This window comes from Protomyctophum bolini, assembly GCF_963924005.1.
Source record: "Protomyctophum bolini genome assembly, chromosome: 16".
In the NCBI taxonomy this organism is placed as follows: domain Eukaryota; kingdom Metazoa; phylum Chordata; class Actinopteri; order Myctophiformes; family Myctophidae; genus Protomyctophum; species Protomyctophum bolini.
The window spans coordinates 32,163,525-32,182,527 of NC_137877.1; the positions used below are offsets into that span (position 1 = coordinate 32,163,525).

Sequence of the window (19,003 nt, forward strand, 5' to 3'; positions counted from 1 at the left end):
GGTTTTGGCGACAGAGTATATACATTAGGCTGCACACACCTTGCAGCAGGCAGCAAGGTGTGTGATTGTGAAGGACTGAACGTGGATGCTGACAGGTGCCCCAGAGGAGATGCAGCAGACACCTCTTTAGATCTAGTAGCCAGTGATTCCCCTGATGTGACACTTGTACTTGTCCATCAGTGACACCATTGCTAAAATTAGCCTGGAGGTGAACCGAGAAGAGACAGGAATCAAGAGGAGGCTTTGATCCTTTCTTGCATTTTCATCCCTCAAGTACATTTTGGGTTCACATGAAAGTCAACGAGAGAAGAACATCTGCTACTGTACATTGGTGGCAGGCGGCGGCAGCTAGTGGGGATCCAAATAAAGAAAAGAGAATGTTAGCTTTTCATATAACTTTTTCATATTACAAAAAATTGAATATTTGCAATGCCACATACTGTGGCCACAACAATGCAACATCTGTTCATTAATAGTCAATGTAATTCAAAGCTGGGAATCCATTTTCCAGGATCAAACAAGAGAATTAACCTCCATGCAGCCCAGCTCAAATTGGCTATCTGCATAGTCATTGTACAATATATCTAAAATCATAATTGCATCTTAAATAAACACACAAAACAATCCTCAGTATTCACTGTCGTGAGCTGCCCCTAATCGAGGCTGTAGTGTCCCCTGGAGAGAGAGTAAGGACTAAGGAGAGTGAGAGATAATACAAGAGTGCAAGACTTTTTAAGAGTGAAACAGCACAGTGTTCCCCCCTCTGCTTCTCTGTGGCTAACACAATAAGGAATCACACGAATCCTTGAGCGCTATGTACATAGCTAAACAACACCATACCAATAGCTTAAAAATCTAAATTCAGCATTAGATCTACAGTATGTGTGCTTGTTTAAAAAAAAATCACACCCGTGTGAACTGAGCGGTGCGGGCTGCTCAACAACACCGCTAGCTGGCTGCAGTTAGTTATAATGCTCAGTGTGAATGGTCATTTAGGCTGCTCAACAGTGCCACTTTAGGTCACCCAGTGGTATTGCAGCTGTTTGTACCCTAAACAGACATACATACAGATACAGATGTGGCCAGTCATTGGAGTGGTTAGGCACCGCTCAATTTTTAACAAATTTACAAACTTTACTCTAAGAGAACCACATTTATGTCACAATGGCTTTATAGCATTTACGATCAAATTACTGTTGACATATCTACCGTAGCAATTTGTACAACTCATTACCTAATTGGAAACAAGTCACTTTACTGGGCCTAATTAATGCATTTTTCCATTACCTAGAAGTACCTACTACAGTAAAATACAGGAACCTGAAAGTGTCTAGTGGACTGTATTATAATCTAATGTACATGTCATTAAAGCAGTCCATGCACATTATTGCTGTAGTCAGACCAATGCATACTTTTTTTAACAGCATAATAGCGGAAATACTATCTACTACTAGCTCACAAAGCAAGTACATCTGCTATTTTTGCTGAATGTTTGCCAGATGTTTATATTTGCCTATTATGACATGACCAGAATATGAAAGCTGGGGTTTGTGGTTAAAGTAAGGACCTGTAAACTGTGTATTTGGGCCCACAACCGAACAGGCTAGAAGTAAGCTATACATATTCCAGGACCAGTACTCAACAACAAAGATATCAATCTATATCTGTGTACCACCACCAATGGGGACATACAAAAGATATATTATTCATGAAAGTACAATACAAACAACCAGGACAAGAGTGATATCAAATTATTAATTTCCTTCTAAAACAGTTTCCCAGCAACAATTTGACATTATGCCACTCACTTCAGAGACATGTCACAGTCTCAGTCTAGTGTTGAACACACTTTTATTGTTTAGGTATCAAATGAAACAGTGTCACCATTAATTTAGGGAAGGGAATAAAGAGTAAATGGTCACATAAAAAAATAGAAAATCAACAATGAAAATGGTAACACGGGGAAAAGTCTGGTTCCCGTGGCAATATAGATGTACAGTTGAGAACAGTGTCCAGATCCAAACGTGAATGTGTTTGCTTTGCACATTTCCACAGCCTATTTTAATCTCAAACAATAAAAGTCCTTTTTTGTTTACTAGCCATGCATACAGTTGACAATTCCACGTGTTGAGTCAGTGTCTTCAAAGGAGCTGGCACTTTCAATACAAAATATTTACACTACCAACAATTATTCTCATTATTGTCGCCATCATTATTATATTTATTATGAATCTGAATACTCTGAATACATAAACAATGGGAATAGGGATGTTTGAAAATCTCAAACACCATTTTGATAGTGCGGAGAACAGAAATGGAAAGTATATGACAAATGTTGGTGTCTTCACTTGAAGTGTCATCCATTCCTGAAGAGAAGATAGATTTTTTATAAGAGATCCTTGGTGGAGCTATTTAGACTCAGAGATGGGCTCAAGACCCCCCTCCCCCACAAATAAAAAAAATAATTAAATGAACAAGCAACAAACGAACTAAAATATATGTGAGACTCTGCTATGCTTACAATTAGATCTCCAAAATGACAACATTTGAAAAGGAGATGACACCTCTAGTTTGCACCAGATGTTTCAAGAAAGACACTGACTTTTAAACCATTTTCATTCCATTCCCTTAAACCAATAATAATTAAAAAATAAATGGAGGCGCTTTCAAGTCACCTCTTTGGTTCTGTCTGTGATAAGTACTGGATGTAAAACAATAAGAACAAATTGGCCAACCAATTAAAAAAACAAACTGTAAGCTTAGAGAGAGAGGAAAAAAAGAAAGAAAACGGTACACCCGCTAAACAATTACTCATCAATGTTTTTAACAAGTAGTTTTTAGGTCTGTGTACAGTGGCTTTTTAGCTGCATGGTAACAGAAACAATGCAGTGAGCACTCCAGCTAGATATACTGTGTTTAAAACTGGGTCATGAAAACTGAACAAAACAACAACAGAAGGATAATTTCACCAAAATCCTTGACCAAAGCAGCTTGCACAACAACTGTATTAGAGCATACAAAACCTGATCAGTAACTGAACTCTACACTGTTGAATCTTTTTTGTTTCATTGTTTTTGTATCAACCCAAAAGATAAAATAAAAAAAATGCACCAAAACAACAGAAACCAGAGACAAACATAAGGCGAGTGCACTTTGTTTTTGTTTTTTAATTTGTCCAGCTTTGTCAATTTCTCTTGCGGCAAATTCCTTGCATTCTTCATTCAATTATATTAATTACTGACATGTCATTATTATTATTATTATTATTATGCCACGATTCATTTTATGCACCAAAGAGGGAGTGTTAAAATCCCACTAGTTCAACCATGGATTTTTGTTCAGTTGGGGTGTGTGCGTGTGCGTGTGCGTGTGTGCGCTCACGCGCACTCACGCATGTGAAGGTGTGTATGCGTGTGTTTGTGTCTAGAAGTATATTTCTCTGTTGAAGTCGGAAACAACTTCCTCTAAGTATAGACTTCCTGCCTGACGTGCTCCTTGTAGGCCCTGGCTGAGGGCTATTGTATATTGCAAGAGGAGCAGCAGGGGTCATCCTTGTCTGGCTGCGCGGCGTAGTCCATCTGCCTTACGATCTCGGCGAACAATTCGTCCACCATGGTTTTGCTCTTGGCCGACGTCTCCATGAAGGGGCAGCCCCACTCCTCGGCCAATGCCTGGCCCTCGCTGGAGGACACCTCCCTCTCGCTCTCCAGGTCCACCTTGTTTCCCACGAGGATCACTGGCACCTTCTCGTATCTGACACAGACAGACACCCAGGCACACACAGAGAGAGAGAGACGTCACATGAGGAAAGTGAGTTAACGAGAATTTTCTTAACCACTATTTTCACTAGTATGGGTCCCGGGCGAATATTTCTGTTTTGGGTCACGGGCTGAACAGTTTGGGAACCACTGACTTAAACCCTCTAGTCTTAGTGAAAGGGACCCGAGTTGCAAAGGAGCATCACGCCTGTCACAGAGGTAACCGGAGAACTCGCCACGTTTTAGTGCATTTTAGTTTTACTTCACCTTTATTTAAATTGCATTGAATTGAGAGAGAGAGAGGATAGTTGTTTAGAGTTTACACTAGATGAAGTAGGAATGCGTTTTAAACACCAAAGTACCGAAACAATGTAATTCATTAGTAAACAATATCCTGAAATATCATTGGTACCATCATTGGTATTCACATACTCACCTTTTTATCATTATCTAGCTGACCATTTAATTGCACAAAATAATTTGATCACTTTGGAAATGATTCTGAACTATAACATCTGTGGGTTTGACATACTATACTGATGAAGACAGCATGTTAGCATAAGGATGAAGACATTGAAACTTGTTTCTCTCCACTTTTTTATACAGTGCACTTGCCGGCGGCCGTTCATTGGGCCGCCTCAGCATCACGTTCTCATTCACATGATTCACTCATCCAATCACACACACTCATTCCAACTTCATACCGGCTATTTAAACTGGAAGTTTGCACTGCTCATCCTGCTTGCTTGCTGTTGCACACTGATACTGCTGTGCTGCTTTCTGCTAAACTTTTGCTGCTCACCCTCCTCCACCCCAGCTACGTACCACCTGTCGTTTTGGATCTGCCGTTTAGGTACGGGGGATTCGGAGCCCCTATGGTTGGGCCTGATGCGCTTGATCGGGGTCTAAAAAGCAGATCCAATTAATCGCCAAACTATAATAAATATATTGCTCATTTTATATTCAATAAATATTAAATACATATTCCATCCATTCATGAGTTGTCCTGACTGAACTGTATTTGGTCCGTTTTATTCTCATCTCTACACACTTCGACAAAAATAACTGATCTGCAAAGCTTGTAGATCTGCTATTGTGGGTGAATGCCAGATCTACAAGCTTGCATGCCGTTGTACAAGAACAGCATTTAAGTGGTTAATCAGATTAATTGATTTAATTGATTATAAAAAAACAAACTCAAATTATTTGGTTAATTTAAAAAGAAGACATTCGTTAGTTGCAGACCTATTTCACCCTGCTTGTAGTGACACATGTACTCCTCATCCATCTTTCTACATGTACTGCTACAAGAGCCAATCAAGAATATGTCTCTCTCTGGCACTGAAAGACAATCAATCAAGCAATTAATGAGCCATTTATGTAAAGTGCATCCATACTATTTTCAAATACAATTGACTAAAACAGCCTATAGCAGTTATCGAATGTTTGGGGGGTTACATGGAAGAATAGACCACTCTGCATGTCCACGTGCTAGCCTATATTCTCATGACACCATTAGTGTCTGTTTGGAGCCTGATGCAACAGACAGTGGTGGAAAAAGTACTCACATTTGTGTTACTTACGTAAAAGTATCAATACTGCGATGTAGAAATACTCTGTTACGAGTAAAAGTCCAGAATTCAAAATGTACTTGAGTAAAGTACAAAACTATTGGCATCAAAATGTACTTAAAGTATCAAAAGTAAAAAGTACTCATTATGCTGAATGTCTCATTTCTAAATGTAGTGGAGTAAATGTACAATATTTGCCTCTTAAATGTAGTGGACTAGAAGTAAAAGTACTTAAAATTGGAAATACTCGCTTAAGTAAAAGTTCCTCAAAATTGTATTTAAGTACAAGTGCTTAAGTAAATGTACTTAGTTACTTTACACCACTGGGAAATGGTGCGACATAGCCCCACTCCCCTGAGGGCAGGAAGTGGCCATAATCCTGTGAGCTTTGAACTCGCTGCCATGTTACACGAGGAGTGGATGCCACTGTGGAACTGGACTAGTTACTACTGGAGAAACTAAAGACACAACATGTCACATTATGTAGGTTGCTGTGCTTCTGAACAGGCCAGGATTTCCCCCACAAACTCTATTTTCGGTATGTCAGTGCCATAGAATACATAAGGAAACACTGTGTCGCCTTCATTTTGTTTAACATAAACAAAATAACACAAGAAAAGATCAAGCACAACTAACGGGTGTTTACAGAGTATATGCACGCACGTACACGCACGCGCGCACACACGCACACGCACACACACACACACACACACACACACACACACACACACACACACACGCACACGCACACACACACACCCCCCCCCCCCCCCCCCCTACCTCTGCCGGCGATACAGAGCAACATCGCAGATTGGAGAAAATAATGCATACAGACACCTTTCATCATCATTAAGAGTTTTCAAATGTTTGCCTGGCTCTATGAAATATTCATGCTCCTAAATAATTTACCGTAGGTTTATTTGACTTAAACACACCCACTGTCTTTCATGATCACTATGGTAACAGATTTTTTTTGCAACGGTGAAGTAAAGAGAGGAAAGGTGGACAGAGAGCCAGGGGAATGACACACAGCAAACAGTCTGGCCAGCAGGGAGTCAAACCGAATCACGCTGAAGAAGGCATTCTGCGGCCATTTGGTATATATGCGGCTGCGCCATTCAGCTACTGATCTGTTGCTGCAAGCCTGAATCTCACACTGTCATCAGTTCACATGTTGCCTCATCCAAGCTTCCATTAACCTGTCCTGCCCCTACTGTGAACTGTCCTGCCCCTACTGTGAAAGGCATGTTCCACAGAAACAGCATTCTATTGAGAGTAACACACATGAGTGTATGTGAGCCGAGGCTGACAAATGCACACAGCACAGCTCTTCTCTCCTGAAATAGGTGGGAAAATAATTTGTTGCCGTGTTGGGCAGAAACCTTTACTTTACCGATACTTTTCAGGAAATAAAAAATAAATAAAAAATAAACCAGTGTTCCAACTTCCAATGTTGTTATTATTTAGTCACAAGCTCTTGTAAATACTTTTTTATTTTATTGAAATATTTATAAAGTAAACCCCACAGTCAGACTTAGCCATATTCGCTATACAAAAGTTTGCAAATTAGCAGATCTACAAGCTCATAACGCAGCACAAATAGGCATAAGTATATGTATATGTATATAATAAACAAAACATTAAAAGTTGAAATACGGAGATACAAGGTTTCTGTCAATAGCTTTATGATTTTTGACCCAGGGCATTCAAGTGGGAAGTGACTTCTGATGTGCGGATGAGCACATTACACAGTTGAGCTGATCTCCCCTGTGATGTTGTTATAACTGCTGTGCCAACAGCACAGAGCTCTGGAATCCAACACATTCCTCCTGATCTGCACTAGACTGTAGAAACGTACCTTCATGATGTGTGTTATGCTCACTGGGGGAACAAAATCATATTGGAGAAAAATGAGATCATAATTTATGCTCCTTTTTTAAATATTACATTTGAAACCCAAGCTACATGCAGTTTCAATACTGTATCTCATTCCAGCCTCATCACAGGCCAGTGGGCTGTGGGCAGCACAAAGAAAAACACTTGTCATTTGGCACCAACGGGGAGGAGTTCTATAAATAGCCATAATAACAGAGGGGAAACCTGCAAACTCAGGAGGTGTGAGGGCGGCTGGCTGCCATGGATACAAAAACTCCCAGGGATTGGATTCAGCATGGTGCCGACGTGGGTGGGGTATTGCCCACTCGCTGTCTGCGCCTGGATTAAACAGTGGATAATGCCCATAAAACACATACAGGGGCAGAGGGCAGCTGTGTCTGTGTTACGTGACTCATTTTAGACCCCAACTTCAATGACAGTCGCGGTCAACTGCAGAATTTTGAGATTAAGAAACAGCAATGCAAACGAGGCAGACACAGCAGTTGACAGAACCTGCCATGTGTTACTGTAGCCTAAAGCGTGCGAGTGTGACTATGCATTTGTACTGAAACACTCATACAGCAAAAACTCCCACCCCGGTTCTCCCAGACATAGCTTATCTATAATGCATGATGCATCAACTGATATAGACCTAGCCAGGGCAGGGTGTGACCAGTCCTGGTGGTCCCAAAGTCTCTGGGTTGGCTCTGGCCCACATAAAGTACCATACCAGAAGTCTGGCCCACATATGTCTCAGTCTCACAGTATACTTGACATTCATGAGTGTTCCAAACTCCAAAGCATACCGTGGTTTTGTTTAGTGTTCAAAAATATGACAAGATATAATAATCACATGCAGAGACTTGAAACTTATTGTAAAAAATAAATAATTAACAGAAAGTTGTCTATGATACATGTACTGTATGCTGGATTGCTGCAGAGAGGGATGTGATTACTGCTTTATGCTGCCCAGAACTGTGGCTTTCCTGGAGCTAGTCTCTCGCATTTGGCTGAGTTACGGGGTGCAATACGTTCCTCTTTTACAGTAAAGGTCTAGATATTTTAAGCCATTTACCCATTTACTTAACTGCACATTTACAAGGAGCCATGGCTACTCAATGCAGCAAGGTCAGTCAGCCAGGCAGTGGCATATAAAAAACTTCAAGAGAATGAATGATTTCACAAAACAACAGCTGGGATAGTACTCTATCATCCAGGCTCCTTACAAAAGTCTCATGTGGATCCTCTCAAGGTAGCAAAAGGAAACTCTCTTTCTTCCCGTTTCCTTCAAAGCTCTTGATACTATTCTCAGATGATGACGGGTTTCCAAAACTGTACGAGATCCAAACGGTGAGGACATGTGGCAGTGTTACAAGCCGCATAGGCTTGTCACTCCTGGACGAGATACATTTGCTATGCTCCCCTCAGCCACTGTACTCTCATAGCTGGTATACTGGGTAATTACACTTTCAAAGACAAATTCCCAGTCTTACAAATTACATGTGCGGGAATCTGAAATGCAAAGTGACACTACTGTATCTGGAAGGGAAAGGAGAAGCAAAGAAGCTATAGTTAGCAGAGTCTAATTTATGGGTTTTTGTAAATTATAGATGGCCATAGTGGAACTGCCCGTCAGTCCGCCTCCTGCTTCTCTCCATCTCCTGATTCCTGGGTCTACTTGAAAATGACAGTCACACTACATGAAGCATAATGACTTTACCATTATGATAATGGTGGAGAACAGAAAGTCAAATAGCCATGGGAATCACTACAGATGAGGATAGGCTGTTGATATTATAAATATTCTGTGTAGCACAATTGTTGTGTTGTTTAGTTACCAATTAAGAATGTTTGGCAGTCAGCTATGAACAATTACAATTATGTTTTGGATGTAATCTCCCCCAAAAGCATTTATGCCGTAGAAAACAAGAACAAGCTATAAAAGATATTTGTTCTCAGGCTGCTTGTTCCGTTGCTGTTTTCATAATTGCCTGTTGTTTTCGTCCACCTCATCATTATCCATGGCAACAGCATAAAAAGTCTTATGTATGATAATAGTTCTCTAATAATAGCCGAATGATATTTGCCATGGTCTACCATGCACGTGTTGATCATAACACAGAATAATGTGCCATTATTATCCACTCTGTCTTACCCTAGAGTTGTGGTATACTGTAGGCTAAAGCGGACAAGCTCAGCCAAAATGGTCAAATAGACATGGTTGTTTTGCAGAGACAATGGGCCTCTTGCAAAGCCATTGTACTTCAACAGACAACAACTATACAAAACATATATTGAACGAATCATAGATTGGCTGTCTCTCAAGAGATTCTTCTCCACTTTCCAATTCCACTGAATTCCTTTACAGTACTCAACATTAGACTTTGGTCTTGGACTTTTCATCGGCTTTCACAATCAACCAAGACACAGATGAAAGGGGGATTTTTCTCCCTGGAGTGCCGCAATAAGGAAAATGAGACCACTGACACATTTATTTAATGACCCTGGATCCTTTCGACCAGCTGGCAAATGAACAAGTTCTGTAATGATGACTCCATCATTGAAAGCCCTGCAGCACAAGTGTCTGCAATGCTGAGGTAAGTAGTAGATGTACAGTATATACTGAGAGTGGTTTAATTAAAATGCACTGCATTTTGAAATAACAAAAGCAGTATGCCAGTGGTGGTGACTGAAGAAAATGTTATCAATTTCAAATATTTCCATTTCTTCTGTTCAAAACAGAATGACCTTATCCGTAAACAATAAATGGAACACAATGGAAACAAGTGCCTGGAGTTTTTGTGTTATCCTTTTAGTATAACTGTACTACCTGCACTGTTAATAATAAGCTTGTTAATAAAGTATTCAATCAAGTAAAAGCATTACTTGTTAGTGTTGAGTGATCAACTGGCCATTTATATGATCGATATGATCAACTATAGCAGGACAAGTACAAACATTATCCTTTTAAAACTGTATGCTTTGTTTACATCCATTAAAATACATCATGGTTGACGGACTTGTCGAGTGGTAGCATGGAGTGCAAATCTTAAAATATCAAACAAAATAACAAGAGCACTTCACTGTATCAGCCAGGGCTACGTAGAGAGAGAGAGACTCACTGTAACAGTGGCCTGGACAGTCACACAGCACCCCTCATAAAGCGTCACCTGGATGTATAGCTAACTGTTGCTGAAGTGTGCTGTGATGAGGTCCCCAGCGGTCGTGTTACAGGGCCTCTGTGCTAATGCCTGCCCGTTCCACAGACAGTAGACACTGATAGGTGGTGACAGCGCTCAGAGTGGGAGCACCCCTGACCTGGGAGGGTGGCATGTGACCACGCTGGGCCGCCAGGGTGGGCCGATGACGAGAGTGGGGTTGGGTGGGGGCAGGATTGAAGTGAGCAGTGTCAACTCGACTATACAAGCCTAAGCCTCCAGTCCTGAGCAGTCGGGGACTGAATGTGTACATGCAGTGAAGGCACATGCATCTCTTCGTTTTCAACATTGCTATACAGAATTCTTCCACGTTCTCGAGTTTCCTGTGGACTGTGATGCAAGAGTCCACAAATTACATAACAATTTGCCAATTGTGCCTATGAATTTGCCTGTTTTCATTGCAGTTCAAAAGGCTCGGTCGAATGGGGTGAATTTGGAACATGAGCGAAGAAGAGGCGGTCTTGTTGTTTTGGTGGAAGTGAAACAAAGTCGATCGACGTGCCGATCATGCCTATTTCTCCCTGCGTGAGTGCACGCAGGGACTTTTGGCCATTTTTACGTGGCTGCTTTTAGCTAAAAATGCAAATTAATTTTTTTTAAACGTTCGATTAGCGCCAATTAATCAAATCTCGTTCTCTCGGGGGTGGCGAACTGGACAAAGCTAGATTAATCACGTCATCTCTGGCGTGGCATCTAAACAGATTTGATGTTGCAACATAACATGTTCACATCATGATGTGACATTTATAATGTCTATAACCCAAATCCCATCCTCATTATACAGTTATATGTAATCCATGATGTGAGTGGGAATCTCAATTCTTCCTGGACTACAGCAAGGAAGAACAAAGGAACGGACGTGTTTGATGCTGGGCATGATGCACCTGAGAGGCAAACTGGAACCGGATGTTTTATAGAAAGCATTGAAGTCGATGAGAGCCAGCTGGACCAGCTTACAAACAATATTGCATGATTGCATTTCAACCATTGTCATATAATCACATATTATGACACAATGTTTTCTGATCACTTGTTTTTCGATGTCCGCATATGTAATTATATGTAAAATATATGTAATTATTTTCATATCTTCATATCTTTTCTGGCTCGGCAGTATCGACAGCTTGTCAATGATTGACAGTCTCGTAATAACATCCCATACTTTACTGCACATTCAGAAATGTGTTCTTTAGATTAAACTTTTAAATGGACTTTTAATTATAGTGCGCACATCGAAAAGCAACACAGCAGAAAACAAAGTGTTGCATGTCTTTTATTTTCCTGAATTGATTATTTCAAAGGTCGCAATCGTTCAGAAATGGTGTTTATTCATTAGCGGGTCCACCTGGCTCTCATTGACCTCCCAGTGCAACTACAACCAATCGGCCGACTGGATGTCCTGTAGATTTAGTTCAGCCTCTACCAGCATCCAAAGTGAAAGCCACTGTGACACTTGAATATCCTTAAAACACTGTTTTTAGATACAGAAAGCAAACGAATATCCTTAAAACACTGTTTTTAGATACAGAAAGCAAACGAATATCCTTAAAACACTGTTTTTAGATACAGAACTAAATAACTTTAGAAGACATCGAACCGAACAGCACTAGTATTTGCAGACACAATACAAATGACTGTTTACAGGTTAAAACAAATGCATAATGAACTAAAGACATACCAACAAACAGCTAAACTAACACAAAAAAACGCCTCCAACCACACTCCTCTATTTTCCCTGACCAATTGGTACAGCTTGACACATTGACTTCAGAATTAATTGAATTACAGCAGTTGGAAGTCCTGTGACTGCATTCATAGATCTAACAGGATGAGTGATTAGTAGGATCCTCAAACATAATAGCACAACATAACCAAAATAAATATATTTTTATTTAATTACCAGGGAGGCACATTAATCAACATCTCAGCTTTCACATCCATGTAAATGAGCCAGAGTTAGAAAAGAGCTCATTTTCATCTGCAGTTGTTGAAAGTAAAAAGTGCTAATTTTCCCATTATTTATTCAGCATTTGAGTCACGGACCACCATTTGATGACATTTAGCCTCTCAGACGCAAAACTTAGAATATTTGTCCACAACTCCATGCTGAGAGAGGCAAACAATCAAAATACCAGTTCTTCCACATTCTCTAAATTGTGTAGACTTCTTGTAAATTAAGTAATGCGGATGTTTAACAATAATTTTACACTCTCAATGGTTAAAGATTTGTTTTCCAACTCCCCGTCATTTAGCTGGGGACCACCTGGAACCCCCTCAAGGACCACTGGTTGAAAAACACTGCTTTAAGCCATCTCTAAAGGTTGAATTTGAAAGTAAAATAATTGGTGGTCTCTCTTAAAGGACCACTTCACCACTTTTCAACCTATCTTCATATAATTGGTCCTCACTAATGATCATGATAAAATGCCACAATTTATTTCTACTCGGTCTGTGTCTCATAGGAGGGCTGTAGGCAGTTCAGAAACCCCTCCACATCATTGATGTGGAAACCAAGTTAATAAAAACTGCAGGCTTCCTATTCCTGAAAAGTTGCAATGCGAAAATGGAAGCCATCGTTCACACGATAATCTATCTAATAATTTAGCGGTAGCTCGCTCGCTGTCTATTTCGCTCGCTCGCTGTCTTTCAGTCAGAATACTTGCTTAGCATAGAGCAAGACTGATTATAAAAATAACAAACTACAACTTGCTTTGCACTTTGCAGCACAAAAAGCCAACCTCCGCGTTCATCGTTTAATAGCTTATATTATTATCTCCATGGGCAGCAGACGGGGAGCGGTTAGGGACCGTCTACAAAGTGCAACACCGAACGTGAAAATATTCAATAAATGAGACGTAGCTTGCAGAGTTAGTTCATTCAGACATACTCTAGGGGGTTCATGCCATGCTCAAAGGCGCATACTATACTCAAGGGGTTAACATGCTGCATTACTTCGTGGGTGTATAATTGTGTGCAAGTCCCACACGTCATTCGCTGATGTGGTAGTCAGCTGACCAATTGGGCGGGCTACTTAAGCTCACCAGTCTGCATGCTCTTCCTGCCTTCCTCTGCATATGGTTCCTGGTTGTTATGTGATGTTTGCTCCCACCACCACCGGTGGGCTCTGTTATTTATGTTCCCCATGGGGGTTTATTGTATATCTATCTCCCTGCTCTTAATGTTTTACGTTGGTGTTTAATCGCGCCGAGCAGGGAGAAAATGCAGCAGAGCCGAACACCAAGTGTAATATCATAATGCACACTTGTCTTGTATTCTCATTCTGTAATAAATATTCAGGTAAATCTATTTGTGAGTTGTCTGACTGAACTTCCAATTATAGGCAGAATATCACCACCAAATTTACATCACACATCAATGGTGTACTACAGCATTTACAGAAACGTTTAATTAGCCTACTTTTGTGCCCAACCCAACTTCCCAAGACCATCTGGAAACAATTCCCCCCTATCAGTAATGTGATCTATTACATTGCATTACCCACACTGAACATCATTTGCTGTTCATATGTTCAGGACGGGTAAGGACTAGTAAAAACTACTTTCTGGCCTTGACAGCCCATACATCCAAACAAATCTGATTGCATTAAACAACGTTAAACAACATTAAACTTACTTTGCCACTCGATTTTCCACTCACTTTATGAATGCGAATACCCTCTATATGCGAGTATGGACGACCATTGTGTATATTATCAAGCCAGATTGCGACAGATACTGGTGTCACACACTAAAAAAATTAGATCTACAAGCTGAACTGTGAACTTGTAGATCAATATATTTTGTGTGACACTGCACACAACAAAGTATATCATTATCAAGCCCCTATCAGAACCAGGTTGAAAGTTCCAGACTCCAGTCAACTCTTCTGAGTGTCCCCATAATACATTGTTATAGTGACTGGAATTTAAACACTTGTTGACCAGACAATTTTGCATTTGCCTTGCATATTTGTGATCTTCCTTGACCTTCTGCAAGCAGAAAATAAATGCTTCACCATATTTGAATTGATACTGGGGGAAATGTCTTCCTTTCATCTATTCTATGGCATTTCATTTATTGTTTAAATACTGCTTTTCCGATGTTTGCAGATATAATAATACAATGGAGAAAGAAATAAACTGCATCATACTGTAGCTCCAAACACAAACACTAGATATAACACAACAACAAAGCTGGTCAGAAAAGTCAACCAAATACAGATTCCTGTAGGCTACAGGATCTCCTCACTGGTCAACAAAAACACCTTAAAAACAGGAGCCCTCGTACAAAGTTTCTTCGACTATGCATGCATGCACGGCTTGGTACCACAGCACCTCAAAAGGCCCTTAAAACAAGGCTCCTCCAGACTTCCCAAAACAAACTGGTCAGGCTACTACTTGGCCTCACTCCCAGAACCCACCTCACCCCTGCCCATTTTGATAGGCTGGAATTTCTTAGGGTTGACGACAGAGTACAGCATCTTGCAATGGGTCTGGCCTACAAGATTCACTACACCACCAAGATACCTGTCTAAATACTTCCTTAATGTCAACAAAGTCCACACTCACAACACCAGAGGGAGTTCAACAAACCACATGCAAACCCCACCCACCTCTTTAGCCCCATACTGTACACGTTTTCCCCTTTTTATTTTCTTTATATGATGATTTCCTGTTTTTTTCATAAAAGTGTATATTTGCATATCTATTAATTGAAAATGATGGACCCCGGTGTAAACAAGTCTTGTGCTTTTCATGGTTTCGTCCACAAAGTAGCAGTTTTTGTATTGACTTGTGCTTTTGTTACTTTGAATACCCATTCTACATACATACTGTAAAATATTTTTTTCAAACAATCAAACAGCATTCTTAACTGTTTTCACTATGGGCTCATTGCTCTTGTCACCGCGTTATGGAGCATACAACCTACATCCAACTCTGAAGAAGCCGAACGTCTGCATTGATGATTGCAAAACACTGAAAATCCACATTTTCATGATATCTAAACTGTCAGAGAATATTATTATTTTAAGTCCAGCACCTCTGCTAGGTAAATTTGATACAGGTGAGCAGGGCATTTTTCTCTTCATAACAATATTTAGACCAGCGTTTAGGTGCATGCTTGTAAATGGTATATTACACTGTTTACAAGCAGGGCTAACATGAAAGGGGGCGGTTATGAATAAGGTCTTAAAGTTTATAGTCAGACCCACATACAACGAGACCTTGTCTGTATATGATAGTGATAGGTTGTAAGAAATGTAACTAAATGAAGCAAGGTTTCCCAAATGTTGCAGTACTAATGGTGATTCATATAGTCACTCACTGGTGATGGTTTCTCAGACCCCCAATCTGAGGTATCCTTTGCTCAACCTTTAACATAAACGTTTGCTAGTATTATACTAAAGTCATAAAAACATAGCTAATCTTCTACACTGTAAACAAGTCAGTGAAGGACTGTACAGTGAACACTGGATATGAGTCATAATGATCAGAAACACACCCACACACAACCAATTTGAATAGGCTCATCACATTGTTTGGATTTTAGAAAAAAAGCTCCCTGTGACTTTTGGGAATATAAAATAACAGGAATTTCAGGAATCTCTCTGGGTATTAGGCTATGTTTGAAACACAGCTGGGCCACACCTGATATGCTGTGTGCTTGTGAACATGTAGCTTACATGTGAGCACGCACACGCACACGCACACACACCTTTTCCCTATGCCTCCATACGGAAGGAAAACATGTTGACCTCATTCTTTCATCCAGAATCATGGATTTTGGAGAATGTTTATAAAGGCCATTTGGGAGATCCTGCATTTAATTGACCCTCAAAGTCAAACCATCCATACTGACGCACTGTGCGTGTATGTATACACACCCCCACACAGGCGCGCGCACACACACACACACACACACACACACACACACACACACACACACACACACACACACACACACACACACACACACAGGAAAATAAAATAATCACCCCAAGTGATGAACAGCATTTGTATAGTGCTCTGCATTTATCCTGCTGTATGAATATCTTCAGTGACAGCTTGCACAGAGGATGTTTTTCTAGAAGTTTACACTGTCTACTCTGTACATCCATCCATTGAGGCAGATTTTCTGACTGCATGATTCATTCACTGACACTGTGCATGCCATGCACATGGCATGCACAGTGCATGCCATACTCTATAGTACACTCTACAGGAGGATCTTGACCTGTACACAACAACTATGCATCATGCATGTCAGTAGACTCCATGCCCTATAATTAAACTACTTGGTCTATGCAGTTATTTTGGGCAGTGATTTTCCATGGCATGTTCGAATCAGTTAATATTACAGGGATAGTTAACCCCCGAAATGACATTTTCTCCATGGGGCGACCCGGGCTAGTAATCAATAGAAAAACTGATTTTGTTTGGGGGGGTGAACTGTCCCTGTATAGGACAATAGCCCTGAGCTATAGGAATACTAATAACAAGACAGAATATTCAAACACCCTCAGTTAACCTCTGCATGTATCAATCAGCATCCCCCACTGGTGATGACCTCACCACTACATCATGCGTGGCGGATGTTAGTAGCTCAGAGTCATGGCTGGTTCCTGGTTGGGATGCTCGCTCTTCTTGTCTTTCCAACCAGATTGTTTGTTCATTAAAAACATGGCTTTTCTGCACAAACTGGTGGGCTTTTTCCAAATGTTGCATGTGACTTCAAGCCCCCTATTGATTTAGCGGTGTGTCTGAGGGCTCTCTGCTGAGACCCTGTTGCTCTGAAGCTTGGGTATTTTATTCTGACTGACTTGTTTCACAGAGGTTGCAGCATCCAGCACTGTGGACATTCTGTGCAACAAACAGCAGCATGTGAGAGACAATATCTGTCATGTCATGACAACAGAGCTGCAGACTGGCCCTGACTTTGTTGATGGTGCAGGTGAGATCTTGTTAAGATCTTGAATGACTACTGCCTTGACCAACAAATACATCTTTAAAAACAGAGAAGACAGTCATTTAAGAATTAAGACCAGAAAATGTTGACAAATGTGAGCAGATATAACATAGAACAGATGATGTGGTGTGTAGCCTGCCCTTAAGGAGAATACATAAGGCCAGGCCTATAGGCCCGTCCTGAAACCACAGGGCCCACAGGCCAACATGTCAGAAAAAGTGCATTACATCCATAATGAACCACCGCGGTATTTGGACATAATTCTTTCACATGCATAATTGTACCAACCTTTTCACTCTTATGATTTGATCCCTCATCGGCTTTATGTCTTGGAAGCTTTGCTGGTTGACAAGGCTGTAGACCAGTATGAATCCTTGGCCGTTTTTGATGTAAAGGTCCCGCATAGAAGCAAACTGTTCGGTACCAGCAGTGTCAAGAATCTCCAGAACTGAGGGCGAGGAATCTACCTCAATTTCCTTGCGGTAAAAATCCTCTATGGTAGGGTCGTACTTCTCAATGAACGTCCCGGTGACAAACTGCACAGTGAGGGCGGATTTCCCGACCCCACCGCTGCCTAGGACCACCACTTTATACTCGCGCATTGCTCCCTTGCTAATTGATTAAATCAAGAGATTGTCGAAAAGTATCAATTTCCGCGCGACATTGAAATGAGCTAAAATATCCTCGCACAAACTACATTCACCATTCGTGTCTCATTTTGAACGGCTGTCAATAATATACAATCTTGCTCGCCGCTGCTCAGCTATGGCAGAGCACAAAGACTCGGTGCCCTAAGATGAATTTCATTGTAGAAATTCCTCCACGCAGGTCAGGCATTGATAAATGATAATTACACATGCATCCGAGAGCTGAAATGTCAAAATATGCATAGCAAGGAATACAAATAAAAAGCGCCCGATGATGGGGACGTGCGGGTTTTCATCTGCTTAGTTAGCTCAGCTCACCCTTCTATGCATCATAAAAAACAAACTTGCTCCATCGAAGACATTGAGGGGGGGGACTGGGCAAATCCTAGAACGGAGTGTGAGCACAAATGCACGAGCTAGGCTACCCGAGAAGATGATGCTAAAATAAAACTATATCGATAGTTAATAAAACAACTTTCGTCTCTTTGTTTCTTTTCCACCATCTCTTGCAAGTCTCCGTTTCTCATTCGCTCACCAATACAACCCGAGCCGCCATACTCTCGGGCGGAGACCCACCGCCGCTGCGTAACTAGCTAGTCCCCACTCGGCTCCCGTACCAACAAAACCGATATGGAACCTCCCTCGGTAGAAAGATGTGAAAACTGTCCAATGGGATACATCGGCTACCCCTAAACCTCTGTGATGACCGTTTGAATGCCACACGGAGGGATCCAGTCAAATTCACTACCTAGATTTCCGTTCATGTGTTAAAATGCCCATCATTCGGTTACCCCAGTGACATCCAGGGAGCGTTCATCCAATCACGGTGGCAGCTTGAGGATGTGTATCCAAGAGGAGGAAAGTGCACCGGATGCTGTTGCTATGGTAACGCTGCAGCGAGTTTAAATGGAAGTCTGTATAAAAGCTGCTTAACATTATAAATTTGATGCAGGGACCTGTTACATCATT

General features: G+C 41.0%; 1 protein-coding gene across 1 annotated transcript; it reads right to left on the reverse strand.

Moving 5' to 3' along the window:
• Window positions 1–1,820: 1,820 nt before the first annotated feature.
• LOC308331268 (ras-related protein Rap-2a) lies at window positions 1,821–18,603 on the reverse strand. Its single transcript, XM_080786616.1, has 2 exons — window positions 17,676–18,603; window positions 1,821–3,753 (listed from the first exon to the last, which is right to left on the reverse strand). Exons 1-2 carry the CDS (start codon window positions 17,987–17,989, stop codon window positions 3,516–3,518), a joined length of 552 nt encoding a protein of 183 aa, XP_080642742.1. The 5' UTR covers window positions 17,990–18,603; the 3' UTR covers window positions 1,821–3,515.
• Window positions 18,604–19,003: the final 400 nt, after the last annotated feature.